Source organism: Mobula birostris, chromosome 9, assembly GCF_030028105.1.
Source record: "Mobula birostris isolate sMobBir1 chromosome 9, sMobBir1.hap1, whole genome shotgun sequence".
Taxonomy (NCBI): domain Eukaryota; kingdom Metazoa; phylum Chordata; class Chondrichthyes; order Myliobatiformes; family Myliobatidae; genus Mobula; species Mobula birostris.
Genome location: NC_092378.1, coordinates 113,653,400 through 113,672,585, shown reverse-complemented (window position 1 = coordinate 113,672,585; position 19,186 = coordinate 113,653,400). Strand labels below are relative to the sequence as shown.

Sequence of the window (19,186 nt, the reverse complement as noted above, 5' to 3'; positions counted from 1 at the left end):
CACGACCCTCAACCATCAAGTTCTTGAACCAGAGGGGACAGCTTCAGTCAACTTCACTTGCCCCATCACTGAACTACTGCCATCTCATTTTCTCTCATTTTTGATTATTTTTTATGTTTTCCTTTGTATTTGCAGAATTTGTTGTCCTTTGCCCATTGGTTGTTTGTTTGTCTTCTTGGGTGCAATCTTTCATTGATTCTATTATGTTTTGTATATGGTGACATGTATGTACTTCGAGAATAATTTTAGTTTGAACTTTGAATGGGGGCGCAGGCTCGAATGGGACAATATTTTCCTTGTGTTCCTACTTGTGCTCCCATGTTCAGAGGGGTGTCCAAATGAAGGGTCTGGACACGAAATGTCCACTTGTCTATTTGCCCCCACAAATGCTGCTTGACCAGCTTGGTGTGTTGCTTCATGGGGCTGAGACAATGGCAATGAGTGCAATATTATTGGCAAACGTGTTTATAAAACTAAACTCAGTCCTGAAGAAGGGTTTGGGCTCGAAACGTCGACTGCTTACTATTTTCCAAAGATGTTGCCTGGCCTGCTGAGTTCCTCCAGCATTTTGTGTGTGTGGCTTAAATTTCCAGCATCTGCAGATTGTCTCGTGTTTGTTAAAACGAAACTCACCTGGCCAAAACAAAACCCCTCACGTGAACAGCTTGAACCAGAGTTGGACGCTGACAAGGAGCAGACGGACCTGTTGCTATGGGAACGAGGGAACGAAATGATGTGGACGCTGTTCGTGATGTCATCAGAGCGCACCGGAAGTGTCCGGTTGCTGGAAACGTGCTGCGAGGCAGCAGCCTGCTGGAGATCTGCTTGTTTTCTGCTGATGTGGTGTGAGCGTGAAGTGAAGGGGCCGAAACGATGGCTGCCGGTGGAGTGCAGTTCAAGACAAAGTGAGTGCCGCCAGCAAACCCTTCTCCCGTTTCCCCGCAAGCCCTGTTAAGAGATGAGTGCCGCTGCATGCTTTAAGTGGGTTTGCCATCAGCTTTTTTTTTCATCCGGTCATGAACGCTGCTCCCCTGTTACCCTGTTGCTGTAATCTTTCATGTAACGTGACTTTAAGGTTACTGAATTCAGGATTTCATAAATAAGCATTCTTTATATTGGATATTCATATTTCACATGTCTTTGAAAACGACAAAAAGTGCTGGAGGAACTCAGCCTGGTCAATCAGCAATTGAGCATCTATGAAGGGAAATTAGCAGTCTACGTTTCTGGTCCAGGCCCTTCTTGTAGACGCGAATATCTTCATGTGTTTACGTGAAGGGTATTAACGTGAAACGTTGACTGTCCATTCTTACAGATGCTGCCTGGCGCGTGGAGTTCAGGATCAGGTTTATTATCACCGGCATGTGTCGTGAAATTTGTTAACTTAGCAGCAGCAGTTCAATGCAATACATAATCTAGAAGAAAATAACAAAATAAAATAATAAATCAACTACAGTATACGTATATTGAATAGATTAAAATTGTGCAAAAACAGAAATAACACATATTTAAAAAGTATTCAAGGGTTCAATGTCCATTTAGGAATCGGATGGCAGAGGGGAAGAAGCTGTTCCTGAATCACTGAGTGTGTGTGCCTTCAGGCTTCTGTACCTCCTACCTGATGGTAACAGTGAGAAAAGGGCATGCCCTGGGTGTTGGAGGTCCTTAATACTGTAATCCACGTTGCCTTTCTGAGACACCAATCCTTGAAGATGTCCTGGGTGCTTGTAGGCTAGTACCCAAGATGGAGCCAACTAAATTTACAACCCTCCGCAGCTTCTTTTTGTCCTGTGCAGTAGCCCCCCCCCCCCACCCCCCATACCAGACAGTGATGCAGCCTGTCAGAATGCTCTCTACGGTACATCTATAGGAGTGTTTGAGTGTATTTATTGACATACCAAATCTCTTTAAACTCCTCATGAAGTATATTCACTGTCTTGCCTTCTTTATAGCTACATTGATATGTTGGGACCAGGTTAGGTGCTCAGAGATTTTGACACCCAGGAACTTGAAATTGCTCACTCTCTCCACTTCTAATCTCTCTATGAGGATTGGTATGTGTTCCTTTGTCTTACCCTTCCTGAAGTCCACAATCAGCTCTTTCATCTTACTGACATTGAGTGCCAGGTTGTTGTTGCAACATCACTCTACTAGTTGGCATATCTCGCTCTGGTACGTCCTATTATCTCCATCTGAGGTTCTACCAACAATGGTTGTATCATCAGCAAATTTATAGATGGTATTTGAGCTGTGCCTAGCCACACAGTCATGGGTGTATAGAGTAGAGCATTTGGGCTAAGCACACACCCCTGAGGTGCACCAGTGTTAATCATCAGCGTGGAGGAGATATTGTCACCAATCCACACAGATTGTGGTCTTCCTGTTAGGAAGTCGAGGATCCAATTGCAGAGGGAGGTACAGAGGCCCAGGTTCTGCAATTTCTCAATCAGGATTGTGGGGATGATGGTATTCCTTCAGCAGCTCATTTTTTTTTTGCTGTGGAAAAGCATTTTGTCCAGTTCAGGTGGCAGAGGCTTAATTTATATAACGAGACAAAATACAAATAAGTATTTTAATTGATGACGAGTATGTATTCACAGCGTGGCTGGTCAAGGCATTTTGGGTTCCAGCAAAAGTATATCTGTGGACATGCTAGTGGCTTTATTCTGCCATTTCTTCACCAGAGTATGGGAGAAGAAACTCTCCTCTCAGTATTTAATTTGAAACTGGATTGGTATAGGTGCAAAAACAGGTTGATGTGACACTGGACTCTGTACTGAGTCAAACTGGATTTACACTTGTACTATTGTGAATCCTGAATTAGTGTTTTTATTAGTTTTGGTGATCGATTATTGCTGGCAAGGGCAGTATTTATGCTCTTCCCTAATTGTCTTTGAAGATGGTGGTAATCTGCTATTTTGAATAGCTGCATTTCTGATTAAGATACTCCCACAGTGCTTTTAGTAGGAAGTTTCTCCATACAGAAACATGAGACTATAGATGCTGGAATCAAGAGAAGTTATACAAACCATAGGAGAAATTAAGCAGGTTGAGCAGCATCTGTAAGGCAAAGGAATTGTCAATGTTTTGCATTAAGACCCAGTATTATAAAGTATTAGCAATATACAGTGGATTCTGGTTATTTGGCCCAATTAAGTGGCTGTCCTAATTAGCCGAAGTTTCATGGAAATGGTTAAAAATGTATTTAAAAGAGACAAACTGAGTAACAAATTATACATTTAAATGAAATACAGAACAAATTAGAACACTACCAAAACTACTACAGTACTATAAACCTGTATTATTTCCAAATAGTTATCAATAGAATTCATCCAGTGTTCACTGCCATGTCCTTTTGACTGACTGTAAATTAGCACAATCAGCGCCAACACCTAGTGTAGGTAATGCACTGCTTTCATGCAATGTTTTTGAATATTGCATCCTCCAAATCTTCACCTTCATTGTATTATTCAAGATTATTGTTGATACCTTCAAATTCTTCGTAGTTTCTAACTTGTTGAAGTAGTGAAGTTGTTTATTTTTTACTCCTGTGCATTTCTGGCATCTCCAAGCTTGAAATTGCAGTGAGCAAAACGGTTTTAAATTGTCTCACTGCTAATTTCTTGCCAGCTATCAGTATTTAAAAATCACTGCTTTTTGAACACACAACACATGCAACTGACGCTACTTAAAAACTGTTCACTCTAAGCGCAGTGCAGTGACTAATGGCCACTCAAGTGCACACGACTGATGCTAGTTAGAAACTGTATGGCAATAGTCTCCTGTCCCAGTTAAGCAGCATCGTGTCCCAAATAAAAGAAGGGAATCATGGCTATTTTAACAACTAGTTTTTGTTCTTTAAGAGTTGTCCCAAATAAGCATTTGTTCCAATTAACCAATAGCTCAATTAATCAGAATACTCTGTACTTCAGTCAATTTTTTATGTAAAAGATTATTCAAATAACTACAATATCGCAGTATTATGCAATATTTAGGCTTCATAATATACACTATTTCCAGTTTTCAATTAAATTACAGCTATCACTGTCTACAACACACTTGAGTCCCTGAGGAGACTCATGTCATGTGTGACTTGGAAGGGAGCCTGCAGGTGGTTTTCCTGTATACCTGGTATCCTTATCCTTGGTGGCACAGGTTGTAGATTTTGGAGGATCTGTCGTGGATAAATGCATTGTATTCTGTAGATGGTACGCATTACTCTCATTGCTGATGGAGAAAATGAATGTTTATGGGTGTTAATCAACCAGGCTGCTTAGTCCTGGAAGGTTTTGAGCTTGAGAATTGTCAGTGCTGTAGTCATCCAGGCAAATGGAGAGTATTCCATGACATTCCTAACTTGTGTTTGGGTAGTCAGGGGAACAGTCACTTGCTACAGGACATCCAGCCTCTCAGCTTTTGTAGCCACTGTATTTATATGGCTGGTCCAGCTGAGTTTCTGCAAAAAATAATCTGAAATGAGCTATTAAGTGTATGTGATCTTAGTTGTGACACTATACAAGATTAATTGGATCATGGAGTAGTGAGGAAATCATTAAAACTGGATCGGTTTTATGCATTACTGAGGACTTTGGGTGCCTTAGTGCTCGTAAGTGGAATTATATGATGCCGTGAGTCCATGCTGGAAGTCTTTGCAGAAAAGTGAGGGATGGGCAGGTAGCAAGCAATGAATGTAAACTGAGGGGTGGGTGTAGCAGCCAATCATTGCTGACAGAGCGTAACAAACCAATCCCGCTGCTGGTGACCCCACGGATTATTATTCTTGTATGATATGCCCCGCAATTTTCCAGTAATGATGTTCCACAAAGTCGAAGAAATTTATTTGATCCTTTACTAGCAACTAGCAAGACGTACAGCATACTCAAGAGGCCAACAAAAGATGTGACATCCATCGGTCCCCAGTTCCAAGCAGCCCAGAAAAAAGCATAAATACATAGCTTGTTCCCTATGCATTTACCGCGTCCCCACTCACCTGACTAGTTACAATAATACACACAATAAATGCCTAGCACAGAATACAGTGCAGATAGAGATCTGATGTATGGCTCATATAGTGAGAATGCTGTAATTATATCTTGTGTCCATCCCTCAAAGTTGTGGATCCTCCGCTGATGGGTGAAATGATATTGATTTACTTAATAAATGACAGGATTGGTCATCAGATAAGCCCTTCCAGGACTATGCATGGGTATTCCTGCTGCTCTGGCCATGATGCATTACTGGATGAACATGTGATAAATGTTTACTTTATTTCCAATCCAATTTAGTTTTTTTTAGTAGTTTTTAATTATTTTCTTGATTGCTGTGTAATTCTGTATAATACTGTGTAAATACTGTGTAATTTTAACCAATTTCCCCCTGGGCTCAATAAAGTATGACTATGACTAATACAATATTTGCATCTCTTCCAGCTATGCTATTTCCAGCAAAATTGAGCCATTTTACAAAGGAGGAAAAGTACAGGTATTTTTCAGTTTGATGACATTTTGATTTGTGCTTTAATATTTGTAGTTACCAATTGATTCTCTTTTCTCCATCTTCTGTCATTTTTCCCAATGTTTGCTCACTTAACACAATGAAATTGGAACATAAATTCTGTTTTTTTTTGTAATGCAAACAGAACACCCTCCATTAAAAGTGAAATACTACAGATGTCAACATTCTAAAATTAAAAAAAACAACTGCTGTACATAATCAGACAGCTGCTGTGTGGAGAGAAAGACATTTCGCTTTGTTTCAAGTCAGTAGACCTGTGTTCGAAGTTTGAATTAAGCTGCATATGCTGGATATCCAAAACAAAACCAGAGTTCTGTAAGTGCTCACCATGTCAAGCAGCATTAGCCAAGGGAGAAACTTAGTTGGCGTCATAGGTCAAGAACCAGTTCTATTAAAACATCTTTGGCCCGAAATATTGACCCTGTTTCCCTTTTTCATTGATACTGCATCATTTGCTGAGTACTTCCAGGATTCTGTGGCTTTTTTTCATATTAGAGCTTTTACAAATGCAAGTTTCATCAGAACAACCACTTTATGGCAAAAAAAAACTCTTATTGGGCTTCCAGCTGGGTATGTATCGATTATAACCTGAGTTTCGATGACAAATTCTGCCATCTTCATCCCTGATTGCGAAGACAAGCTCTGACATCTTTATCAGCAATGAAGATGGCAGAATTTGTCATCGAAACTCAGGTTATAATTGCTGCCTGTACCTGGCTGGAAGCCAGAGAAGAGTTTATTTCTCATATACACTGGGAAAGCACCAGATCTCTTTTCATTAATTTTGTGTTATTTTGCCACACTTTAATCTCCTGTTCTCCATTGGAAAAATTTGAAATTTTGTAATGAGTTTTGCCATGTTCTTAAAAAAATGCTATTCTTCTCTCTTCCAATACAGATGAATAAACATGGAACATATATGTTCTGCTCATGTGGAACTAAGATCAATATCTTAGACACTGGAACAGGAAAGATCTTAAAGAGCATTGAACAGGTAGGGAATAACTGATGGGGTGCTGGACTATTCATCTTTTAGTATGAATGATTTCTCTTCCCCGTACCTGTTACTTCTGGGAATCTATTACTGCAAAACGAGACACAGTCTGCATGACAAACTTTGCCTTCATGTCATGAGAGGACCTAGTGGCTGACAAGCATTAGTATTGCACACTTGTCTCCACCCCTGAACACATGCTTGACCATGAGTGCCCTAAAGACAGTGATTTGCCAGCATGTCCTCTGCGCATTTGAGGAAAATAACCAAAATAAATGCTGCTGGCCCTGAAGAGATGTGCAATGTTCCCTCAGTCTGCTGCTAACAAGCCAAAATGTCCGGTAGCAGGCCATGATTCCCAGCATTGAAGTCCAATGGTTAAATTTTATCATTTGCCCAATAGATAGACAAAGGATATTATTCAAAATGTTCTCCAAACATGCTTGGGGACAGGGAGTTATAAAATCCTCACTGTTACATCAGTACCTTTGGCTCATGATAACTCAAAAAGTGGAAGTGGAGCATTTGGGATGACGTTGCGAGCTTAGATTCTGTATGTTAGGACCATGTGGAAGCTCTGCATAAACCATGGAAGGAGCACATCACCTGCTAAACTACCCACCCCAGCACCTCCTGTCCTGTCTGGTGCAGTTCATATATCTCATGCTGCCTTGACGAAACACAGATTGAAAAGTAGAAGATGCAGATGTTGGAAATCTGAAGAGAAAACAAAGAACGCAGGAAATACTTAGCAGGTTAAGCAATATATTTGAGGTGAGTTACTGTTTCACATTGATGACCCTTCATCAGAACTAGAAGTAGCTTATCTTCTATTTTACTGTTGTGCTCATAGTTTAGTGTACAAAAATCGAACCTAGTGTCCAAGCTCCAGCTTTGAATGTAAAAGTCAAAGTCTGCTGTTTTTGAGATTCTCTAAAGTCCTTCTCTAAAGTCACTGCTTTGGCCATCATTTGATGTGATTGTCAATTTAAGCGTAGCTGGTAGCCATTGAATGAGCTATAACCATCTTGAATCCTTCACTATTTTGTTTCAGAGTCTGCCTTCAATGTGAAAGAGTACTGTTAGTATTTCTGTTAACATTTTCCATGGGTTATTTTAAAAAATGGCAATAGATTGGACAATGGGTCAGATTGTATATGATTTGCCCTATTGATTTGGAGGCCTGCACTATCAAGCCTTTTGCAAGACAGACTGGCCAGGGTACCGGGAGGTCCCATCTTCAGCATCACACTGTTGTCCTGTGACAACTGCCCAAGGTGTTTGCTTTGCTTTTGTTGATTCAAATTGATGGATATTATGATCTCAAAGTAGTTCAGTGTAATTTTTCTATTTTAGGTACAAATAAATCTATTTATTTGTATCTAAATTTTACTGCTTTAGTTACTGGTTAAAATGAGAAAAAAGAAGCTTAACATATAACCTTTTTAATAACAGTAAATACCCGATTCAAATGCTGCTTTGTATGTCGCTGGAGTTGAGAAGAATGAGGGGCAGGGAATCTCATTGAAGCCTATTGAATATTGAAAAGTTCCAGATAGAGTGAAAGTGGAGAAGATGTTTCCAATAGTGGAGGAGTCTAGGACCTGAGGGCATACTCAGAATAGAAGTTCATCCCCTTAGAACAGAGATGCGGAGGAATTTCCTTAGTCTAAGCATGGTGAATCTGTGGAATTCATTGCCGCAGAAGGCTATGGAGGCCAAGTCACTGGGTATTTTTAAAGCAGAGTTTGATCGGTTCTTGATTATCACCGCAGCCCGAATGAGCCAAAGCCCTACCACTCTGCCTCAGATCACTCTGTCGATGACCACTCCGATACGCAGTGTCTCCCTTTTATGCCTGAACCTTCCCTGCTATCTATCTCACGATTTCTGCTCCAGTTATAGCTGCTGATAGGCCACGTACAATGGCCAGATGCTCTCAAAGCTCCCTTTTTAAATAACCGCCGCCAACCTGCGAGAAATCCCTTTACCTCTTGGTAAAGCTCTGTTGACACTGCTGATAGGCCATGTACAGAATGGGTTAAGAGGAACAATAAGTCAGCCATAATGGAATGGTCAAGCAGACCCATTGGGCTGAATGGCCTAATTCTGCTCCTCTGTTTTATGGTTTTCATGTTGGCTGGTTGCAGAATAAGTCAGGCCCCTTGTCTTAGTGTGTTTGGGAACTACTGCTGGACTTGTAGCAGGAAGTCAGATCCTTGCACATTTCAGTTTTCCATGCTACAACGTACTGACTCACAAAGTTATGTTAGGACTGTAGTTGAAGAAGGAGATTGGTGAAACTTGTAGGTATTTTACTTCTGGAATACTTGGCATTGTTAATTGGTTTCTATCTAAAAGGTTTGAAGAAGATGGCGCCCGTGAACAATGCGACCAAAGGCGACATCCAACAGACAGTTCACGAAACTACTTCTTTCAAATATGACTCTGCTGCTGTTGGAGCCTGGGAGTTATATTTTGATGGTGTGTTTTTGGGCCAATTGAGCAATCTGGGGCTTCGCTCTCTCTGAGGGAGTTGGGTGAGGTTTCAAGTGGAGTGTGTGATCTGGAGCCTCAAAAGCCTAGAGACTCCATTTCTCCCTGATGAAAGTGTCAAGCATGATTCAGATCAATGTGGATAAGAGCAGAAGGCAAACAGGTGTTCAGTGCAGTCTGCCTGTACTTGACTGGCCTCTCCCTCCCTTTCGCGCACTGCTCCCGAAAGAAGTTGCCTGCGTTTGACCAGTCTCTCTTTCTCCTTCTCGCTCAATGGTGCTGGCGTCTTGGGTTCTGGGCAAGCCGTAATTGACGCCGTTTGTGAATTGGACTCTGAAGTTCATGTTATGTGTCTCTGGTATGCTTTTTAATTGTTTTGTGCAATTTGATCGGGGCGGACTGGCTGTGTGGCCTGCAGCCAACAAACAACACGGCACTAAATTGACCTGAACTGAACTAAACTGAACGTTCCTAGACTGTTTCAATGACTGTAGGTTGATGTTTTATATTCTGCATTTTTCGCTCGCTTTCTGCTGTTTGCGCGGTTTGTTCTTTGCGCATTGCGTGGTAATGTTTTTTTTTGAACAGATTCTATGATGTTTCATTGTTTTGCGGCTGTCTGTGAGAAGACAAATCTCAGGGTTATATACTGCATACATACATTTTCAATAAATGTACTTTGAATCCTTGAAAGTACTATTTATTCTGTGGTCGCCAACCCGTCAATTGCAATCGACCGTTCGATCTTTGAGACTTTCCCAATAGATCCTGAAAAAAAAATCAAAAATAAATACACAAATACTGTTGTAATGTGAGCATTATAAAAATAAGTAATACTAATTAGGATAGTGGTAATATAGCAATACTTTCGCTACTGAAAGCTGTTTGTAAAGAGAGATTGTTTCCAGGTTGTGGGGTTTAGTTCCGTTCTTTCTGCCCAGTGCGTATGTGTGTAGCTCCCCTGCCATGCACCACGTTTTCAGCGTAGCTTATGCTGCATCAAAGTGACCAATTAGATTAGAGTACAGACTGTCGCAACCATCAATATACGCCAATGGTCCCCAACCTCCAGGCCGCGGACTGATACGGGGCTGCGAAGAATGCAGGGGCGCAGCGGTAGCCGGAACACACCCAGCGCATCTTTAAGAAAAAAGCCAAAATAAACAAGCTAATTAATTAGGTGCCGCCCAGCAGGTAAATGTTGACCCAGATCAGAGGCGATAGGCGATTGCCGATTGCGTCCCCTCTGATCTGAGCCGACATTTATATGCCGGATGGCACCTAATTGAATAGGTTGTTTATTTCGGCTTTTTTCTTAAAGATGTGCTGGGTGTGTTCCAACTACTGCTGCATTCTTCGCGGCCCCGTATTGGTCCACGGCCCGGAGGTTGGATACGGCACTCGCTCATGATATCCTGATACCATGGCGGAGACTCCATGAAAGAGGGCAAAAACGTACAAATTCCATCCAGAATGGGAAGAGGAATTTCTGTTTACCTTGGTGAAAGACAAGTGTGCATGTATGTTGTGCCACCAAACACAAGCACTGACTAAAAGAGGGAATCTGGAGCGGCACCACAACATCAATCACCAGAAATTTAAAGACACCTACCCCCCAAAGAACGCAATTCATGCCAGGAAAGTTGAGCTGAAATCGGGGTTGAAGGCCCAGCAATCATTTTTCGCAAAACATGCTGCTCAAAATAAGGCTGCTATTGAAGCATCATTTCGTGTAAGTACCTCTTGACTAAACACAAGAAGCCTTTTACAGATGGCGATTTATTCAAGGAAGCAATGGCCATTACCGCAGAGACTGTTTTTAGTGACTTTAAAAACAAAAACATCGCAACCGCAATACATAATATACCGCTTGACCCTGCAACAGTGACAAGGAGGTTAGAGTCACTGTCAGAGGACGCGGATTGACAAGTGTTAAAGGACTTGTCACTCTGTGAATATTTTTCACTGCAGTTCGATGAATCCCTGGATGTAATGCAAACAGCTCAGTTTGTTGTATTTGTCAGAATGGCTTTCCAGGATTTTACAGCAAAGGAGGACTTCCTCACTCTTTTGCAATTAAAGGAGAGAACGAGAGGTGAGGATATTTACAATGAATTTAAAAAAATGTCCATGGAAATGACATCCCCATTCATAAACTGGTGGCAATTACTACTCCAGCAATGTGCAGTGTGCGCGTTGGTTTTATAGCACTAAAAGTCAGTGTCTACTTCGGGTCAACTTATCTATGTGAAATTGCATTTTCACAGATGAAAATTATTAAATCTAAGTACAGGAGCTGTCTTACTGACAGACAGCTCACAGACTGTGTCAGACTGGCTATCTTTAGTTATGAGCCAGATTTCAGGGAACTAACAGAAAGTATTCAGCCTGAGTCATCACACTGAGTGCAACAGTCAATTTTTATTCATTTATTTTTCGTGTTGAAATAAAATTAAATAATGAAACTTAGAATTAAAGGTGTGAAGTATTGTAATATTCTTAAAGAAAGACACCTATGGCCTGTTTGATATGCTAGTTACAGTGTTTTCTTGTTTGAATTAATTTGGAAGTTTGACAAAAGTATTTTGTGTAATTCAAATACAATTAGCCCAAATAAAAGGCCTCAAATTGGAAGTACAATCTGAGCTGTTTTTTCTCTAAACGATTTAGTGGGTAGATCTTGCCTTTCACTAAGGTCAAGGTAGGGGATCTTGGGCTTAAAAAAGCTGGTGACCACTATGTTAGAGGGTAACAGTTGTGGAGTATTATACAAAGCTGGTCATCACTTTAATCAAAAGGACACATAAAGGCTCATAATATACCTCTTTATAAATTGTGTTGGCGGCAAAATAGTTTACAATTACTTGGTAGTATTTTTATGTTACAGGGTATCTTTAGCTGGTCTCATGAGTGTATATTGCTTTGAATTGACTCAATGTTCTCATTTTCCTTGCAGGAGGATCAAGAAGATATTACCTGCTTCAGTTTAAGCCCTGATGATGAGGTATTTATTGGAACTGAAATGTTTTACACACTTTCAAGCCATAATTTAGGAATAAATGTATGATTATGGTAGTTCTCATATTTTGCTGTGCTAGCCTGCGTTGGTGTATTGTTGTGGTAACAGCAACTATGATAATCGACTAAGTTTCTGCAGGTATTGAGTATGAATCTGAGCTTGGGCTTTGGGGTTCTAACATTTAACTGCCGTTCACTCTTTAGGGCACTCCTCTGTTTTCGTGGATGGTTGCGAAGAAAAAGCATTTCAGGATGTATATTGTATACATTTCTCTGACATTAAATGTACCTCTGAAACCTTTGAATCCTACTTGAACTGAGGGGTTTGAAATATAAAGCTCCGACATAAAGCTAACTAATTGAAGGAAGTCTATCTGCTTTCCTGTGTAACAGTTGATCCATTATATTACCCATATGAGAAGACATTGATCTGTACCTCCCGATTAGAACACAGTGATTTACTTCACTGTGTTGCATGGTGACTGTAGCACTGCCAGTCATAATCAGTCATTCTGTAGAAAACTAGGATGGGTATGTTACCTAGAAATTGTTGAGTGGGGCTTGTTTTCCAGTTACCACTTAGATATCCATTTGTCCTACACTGAAAGTGAATGATTCGGATCTGTAAGTCTGAAATTGCTGGTTGAGAGCATCATAGACTCAGTTAGCAACTGAGCCTTGTGCAGTTTAACTAGGTCTTGTTTACAGACTGTGCAAACATGTTGTCTGAATCTGCTACAAGCTACGGCAAAGCTGCATTCCCATCTTTGCTGACTATTGGATTTGATAAGATATGCAAATATCAATGAGGGTCTGTAACCTACTGTATGTAAACCTACCTGCTGCAGCTAGATGATGCTTAATCCCACTTCGCTATTCTCGATATTGATTGCTTATTATTTCTTCTTCATTTTTGTATTTGCATGGTTTGTCTTTTGCAGACTGGGTTGTGCGGCCTTTCATTCTTTCTATTGAGGCTATTGGAATTAGATTAGATTCAACTTTATTGTCATTATGCCGAGTACAGATACAAAGCCAATGAAATGCAGTTATCATCTGACCAGAAATGAAAAGAATAGTGTTATTTACTAAGTAACTGCGAATAAAAAATTTGAAGCTTGATACGTGCTCCACTACAGCTCCGTTGATGTAGAGGGGGATGTGAGTGTGGCTCCTAGCATGCCTGAAGTCCACAATGATCTCCTTGGTTTTCTGGGTGTTAAGGGCCAAGTTATTGTCAGCACACCATGTGACCAGGTGCTGGACCTCATCCCTGTAGGCCGTCTCGACATCCCCTCTGATCAGGCCAACCACCGTGGTGTCGTCTGCGAACTTGTTTATGGAGTTAGAACCATGTACAGGAACGCAGTCACAGATGAAAAGGGAGTACAGAAGAGGGCTCAGCACACAGCCTTGAGGCACGCCAGTGTTCAGGGTGAGAGTGGAGGAGGAGAGGTTGTCTAACTTAGCTGATTGGGGTCTGTTAGTCAGAAAGTTCAATTGCAGAGGGATGAGCTGATACCAAGCTGGTGAAATTTAGCGATCAGCTTGGAGGGGGTCACAGTATTGAATGCCGAACTAAAGTCAATGGACAGCATTCTGAGGTAAAAGTTGGGGCTGTCCCGGTGGGCCAGGGCAGAGTGAAGTGCTGTGGAGATGGTGTCCTCTGTTGATCTTTATTGAGTATGTACACAAGAAAATGAATCTCAGGGTTGTATATGGTGACATACATTTACTTTGATAATAAATTTACTGTGAACTTTGATTCTTACATATTGCTTGACAGATCCTGGTAACTGGCAGTCGTGCCTTACTCTTGAAACAGTGGAACTGGAAAGAGAATGTGTGTATTCGTACATGGAAAGCTATCCACACTAGTCCAGTGGCTAGCATGGCTTTTGACTCTACCTCAACTTTGTTGGCCACAGGTACAACTCCTTACCTGTTTTTATTCACTTTCAGAGTTCAGGCTTGCCCAATCATGATTGTCCACAAAAAGGTAATAGTGACTGCTAGATTGAACTGCTGTAGTGCTAGTGCAGTGGGTGGGGAGTTCCAGGACTGAAATCCAGAAGTGGTGAGCGTTAGGGTATTGATGCAATTTGGAGAGCAATATACAAGTGATTTTGTGTCTATGTACTGCTGCTGTCCTCCTCCTCCTTTGTGGGGGAGGTGGTATGGTGTGTTTTATATTTATATATGTGTGTGTGTGTGTATATGTATGTATATATGCGTGTGTATGTATGTGTGTGTGTATATATATATATGTGTGTGTGTATGTATATGTATGTGTATATACACTAAGTATCATTTTAGGTCGTGTTGTCAATTTGTTAGACTTGTATAGATGTAAAACTATTAAGGGCATGACTTAAGTTGAGTGATTTAAGGCTTTTCTGGAGTGAAGGAGGATGAGAGGTTACATGATAGAAGTATGCACAATAATAGGCATAGGCAGGAAGTGCTTAGCAGGTGTAGACAGGCAGGAGCAAAAGAGATACTTATTGAGTATAAGAAATGCAAGAGAATGCTTAATGAAATCAGGAGGGCTAAAAGAAGGCATGAGGTTGCCCTGGCAGACAAGGTGAAGGAGAGTCCGAAGGGACTCTACAGATTTGTGCCTGGCAATCCTTTTGCTCTTAACATAATTGGTCCTTTGGAAGATCAGAATGGTAATCCATGCATGGAGCCAAAAGAGATGGAGGAAATCTTAAACAAATTTTTTTGCGTCTGTATTTACTCAGGAGACGAACACAGAGTATAGAGAAGTTAGGCAAGGCGACATCAACTTCATGGACCCTATGCGGATTACAGAGGAGGAGGTGTTTGCCGTCTTGAGGCAAATTAGGATGAATAAGTCTCCAGGGCCTGACAAGGTGTTCCCTTGAACCCTGTGGATGGCAAGTGCAGAAATTCAGGGGCCCTAGCATAGATATTTGAACCGTCCTTGGTGATAGGTGAGATACCAGAGAATTTGAGGATAGCCAATGTTGTTCTGCTGTATTAGGAAGGCTCTTAAAAATTAACCAGGAAATTGTAGGCTGGAGAGCCTGACATCAGTAGTGGGAAAGTTATTAGAAGGTATTCTAAGGGGCTGGATATTTAATTATTTGGATAGACATGGACTGATGAGGGATAATCAGCACGGCTTTGTGCGTGATAAGTCATATCTAACCAATCATAGAATTTTTCGCGGAAGTTACCAAGGCAGTGGATGTTGTCTACAGGACGTTAGCAAGGCATTTGACAAGATCCCACATGAGAGGCTGGTCAGGAGGGTTCAGTCGCTTGTCATTCAAGATGAGGTAGTAAATTGGATTAGACATTGGCTTTATGGGAGAAGCCAGAGAGTGGCAGTAGGTTGTGGCCTTTCTGACTGGAGCACTGTAACTAGTGGAGTGCAGCAGGAATCGGTGCTGCGTCTGTTGTTGTTTCTCATCTAATATCAACCGTTTGGATGATAATGTGGTTAATTGGGTCAGCAAATTTGCAGGTTAGGGATGCAGTGGACAGTGAGGAAGACTGTCGTGGCTTGCAGTGGGATCAGAACCAGCTAACAAAATGGCGGATATAATTTAATACAGACAGGTGTGAGGTGTTGCACTTTGGTAGGAGTAACCAGGGTAGGCCTTACACAGTGAACAGTAGCTCACTGAGGATTGGTGCAGAAAAGAGGCATCCGGGAATACAGGTCCATAATTGATAGAATGTGGCATCACAGGTAGATAGGGTCGTAAAGAAAGCTTTTGGCAGATTGGCCTTCATAAATCAATATACTGAGTACAGGAGTTGAGATGTAACAGACAATAGACAATGGGTGCAGGAGTAGGCCATTTGGCCCTTCGAGCCAGCACCACCACTCACTGTGATCATGGCTGATGTTGTTATGTTGAAGTTACTGTATACAAGATGTTGGTGAAGCCTAATTGGGAGTCTTGTGTGCAGTTTTGGTCCCCTATCTACAGAAAAGATGCAAGGTTGAAAACTGAGGAAGATTTACAAGGATGTTGCCGGGTCTGGAGGACCTGAGTTACAAGGAAAGGTTGAATAGGCTAGGACTTTCTTCCTTGGAACATAGAAGATTGAGGGGAGATTCGACAGAGGTGCACAAAATTACAAGGGGTATAAATAGGGTAAATGCAAGCAGGCTTTTTCCACCGAGACTACAACTAGAGGTCGTGGGTTAAGAGTGAAAGGTGAAAAGTTTAAGGGGAACACTGGAGAAACTTCTTCATCAGAGGGTCGTGAGAGTATGGGGCAAACTGCCAGTGCAAGCGGTGCATCTGAGCTCAATTTCAATGTTTGAGAACTTTTTGAAAAGGTGTATGGATGCCAGGAGTGCGGAGGGGTATGGTCCTGATGCAGGTGTCAGTGGGAGTAGGCAGTTTAAATGGTTCAGCACTAACTAGATGGGCTGAAGAGCCAGTTCTGTGCTGTACTTTTCTATGACTCTATAGAGCGGATAACTTAACTTTTTCCCAGGATGGAAATGGCTAATACAAGGGGGCGAAATTTTAAGGTGATTGAGGCATGTCAGAGTTAAGTTTTTAACACATTGGTAGGTGTGTGGAGCTCCCTGCCAGGGGTTGTGGCAGAGGCAGATACATTAGGGGCATTTAAGAAACTCCAAGATAAGCACATGAATGATAGAAAAATGGACGGTTATGTAAGAGGTGCTTGGAGTAGGTTAGAAGGTCGGTACAACATCGTGGGTGGAAGGGCCTGTACTATGCTGTAATCCTCTGTGTTCTATGTAAGATACTTACATTTGCTGGTTTTGTTTTTCAGGTGGATGTGATAGCACCATCAAGATCTGGGATGTTATCAAGCAGTATTGTACCCACAATCTGAAGGGCTCTTTTGGAGTTGTCCAGTAAGGAAAATTAACTGACCTAATATTGAAACTTGTTACACTTGGCTGCAATGATTTAAGAATTTAAAAAACACTGCATTAAAAGTCAAAAAGTCTAAAATATAATTACTCTGAGGTCTGTCTGGTGAGGTGGTTATGTATTTGTTAAAATTGAAATAGGATGAAACTGATTACTCTTTGTGTCCTTGATGCTTTCAAAGACTCCTCATCTCGTGTTCTCAATATTTATTGCTTATTTATTATTATTTTTTCTCATGTATTTTCACAGTTTGTTGTCTTTTGCACATTTATCTGCCCTGCTGGGTGTAGTCTTTCATTGGTTCTATTGTCTTCTTGGAATTACCGTGCATGCCCACAAGAAAACGAATCTCAGGGTTGTATAAGGTGACATGAACATAGTTTGATAAATTTACTTTGAACTTTAAACTTACCTCTTTCCCCATGCTACTCTTCGCTGGCAGCCTTGTTGAATTTCATCCTGACATATCACGTCTCCAACTTTTCTCCTCTGCAATGGACAATAAAATACGAGTTTGGAATCTGAACACCAGCAAGTGTATGATGATACTGGATGCTCACTACAGTGCTGTGACTTCATTGGCTTTCACTTTGGATGGAAACACGCTTGTCAGGTACTGCCAACATTAGTGATAGCTATGTAATGTACAGTGTATCTTGCTGTTCTAGTCCTGTGTTTTGAGTTAATCAGTAGACAATACAGGATGTTTGCTGGAAATAAAAATGTTTGTACTTTGTAAGCAATAAACAGGGTTTAGTTTTACAGCTGAATAAATTTGCTCCTTTGTTTTCCTTTATGTGTGGCCATTTAAAAAACTTTGAAATACCATGTTTGTTCTAAGCATTTACTCATCGATCTTTTGTGCATGCACTACTGCTCGATGACATCTCAGATCTTGATGATGTTAATGCACTGTAGCTACCATGAAATTTAAAAGATGATATGCAAACTAGAGTGAAGATTTAGTCTAACACTCTAGCTTAATAAAGCTTTCTTTTTCCATAGCTCTGGCCGAGATAAAATATGCACTGTGTGGGACTTGACGACCTACAAATCTCAGAGAACAATTCCTGTGTTTGAAGTGAGTTGAACCAAGTATTTCTAACATTAAAGTAATTCCTGAAGTGTGAAATGTTTTCTGCAACATAAATTCTTGCTATTATCCTCACCATGTGACTTTCAGCTGGGTAGATTTTTTTCTTTCAGATGTGCACATGGGTTGTCAATTGTGGTCAAAAGGTGAAAACAGGCATTAGGTATTCAAGAGCTGAGAATAAAATACTCCTATTTGAACATCCGAACTTAATACACTGCTTTGGACCTAATTGTTGATTACTGTAATTCAATCTTGCCTAAAGTTGTCAACTTGTCTAAGGGTAAATTCTTGACAGTAAACTGTCATGTTACCCCAACTCCAGTGAGCTCTGATAGAGAATTCAGCTGACAGTCTACCCTTGGCAACCTTGCCAAGCTTCTGAGTGATGGTTCCTTCCGTAAGCTTCATATCTTTTACCATGATGTTTTGCATTCAACACCTTAATTTCAGTTCAAGATCCATCAGGCAGCCTTTGAGGGTAAAAGGGTAATTTTGAACAAATTTTTGAAAACTACTCCTTTGCTCTCCAATTATGCAAATTGGTGAATGAGTTAAGCCAGGTTGCAAATGGTGTAATTGATAAACACAAGAGATTCTGCAGATGCTGGAATTTTGAGCAATGCACAAAATGCTGGAGGAGCTCAACAAGTCAGGCAGCATCTGTGAGGGAGGGGAGAATCGGCGGTCGGCAGTTTGGGCCAAGATCTGATGTGTGGTCCTGGTGAAGAGTCGCGGCCTGAAACGTCAACTATTTATTACGCTTCATAGATACTGTCTGACTTGCTGAGTTTCTCCAGCAGATGGTGTAATTGCCTCTTTTATTCATTAGATGGCCTCCTTGTACAGTTTTGCCTTAACCACCCTTTTAGAGTCGTTATTTTATATATTCGTATTTCCTAGATGTGAAGATCATCCAGCCCACAAATCTTTGCCAAGTCTTGAAACACATCCATTCTCTCATTTCTTTCCAAATGACATGTCTTTTTTTGCTCTCATGCCCAAAAACTTCCCATATTTCTTGTGGCACCCACCTGCAAGTAAAGAAGTGAAAACAAATTCAGGGAAATTATCCATTTGGATGCTAGCTAGTAGAAATACACTTCTCAGTATTTTCTCCTTGCCATCCGCCCCCCCCAAACCCCAACCCCATGTCCCAGTTTTATGGGGGTAATTGGG

The 19,186-nt window shown here is 41.0% G+C and overlaps 1 protein-coding gene across 5 annotated transcripts in view; it reads left to right on the top strand.

Annotated features, from left to right (window-relative positions):
• The first annotated feature begins 774 nt into the window (after positions 1-774).
• The window catches only part of tbl3 (transducin beta like 3), a 95,312-nt gene continuing 76,900 nt past the window's right edge, over positions 775-19,186 (top strand). For all 5 annotated transcript variants that reach the window (XR_011887249.1, XR_011887247.1, XR_011887248.1 and 2 more), the window contains exons 1-8: positions 775-905; positions 5,430-5,481; positions 6,413-6,508; positions 11,961-12,008; positions 13,809-13,950; positions 16,811-16,895; positions 17,357-17,527; positions 17,920-17,995. Coding sequence is in view for 2 of the 5 variants with exons in the window: in XM_072268636.1 (XP_072124737.1) it covers positions 874-905; positions 5,430-5,481; positions 6,413-6,508; positions 11,961-12,008; positions 13,809-13,950; positions 16,811-16,895; positions 17,357-17,527; positions 17,920-17,995 (702 nt within the window). In the remaining 3 variants the exon portion in view is untranslated. The remainder of the gene's footprint in view (positions 906-5,429; positions 5,482-6,412; positions 6,509-11,960; positions 12,009-13,808; positions 13,951-16,810; positions 16,896-17,356; positions 17,528-17,919; positions 17,996-19,186) is intronic.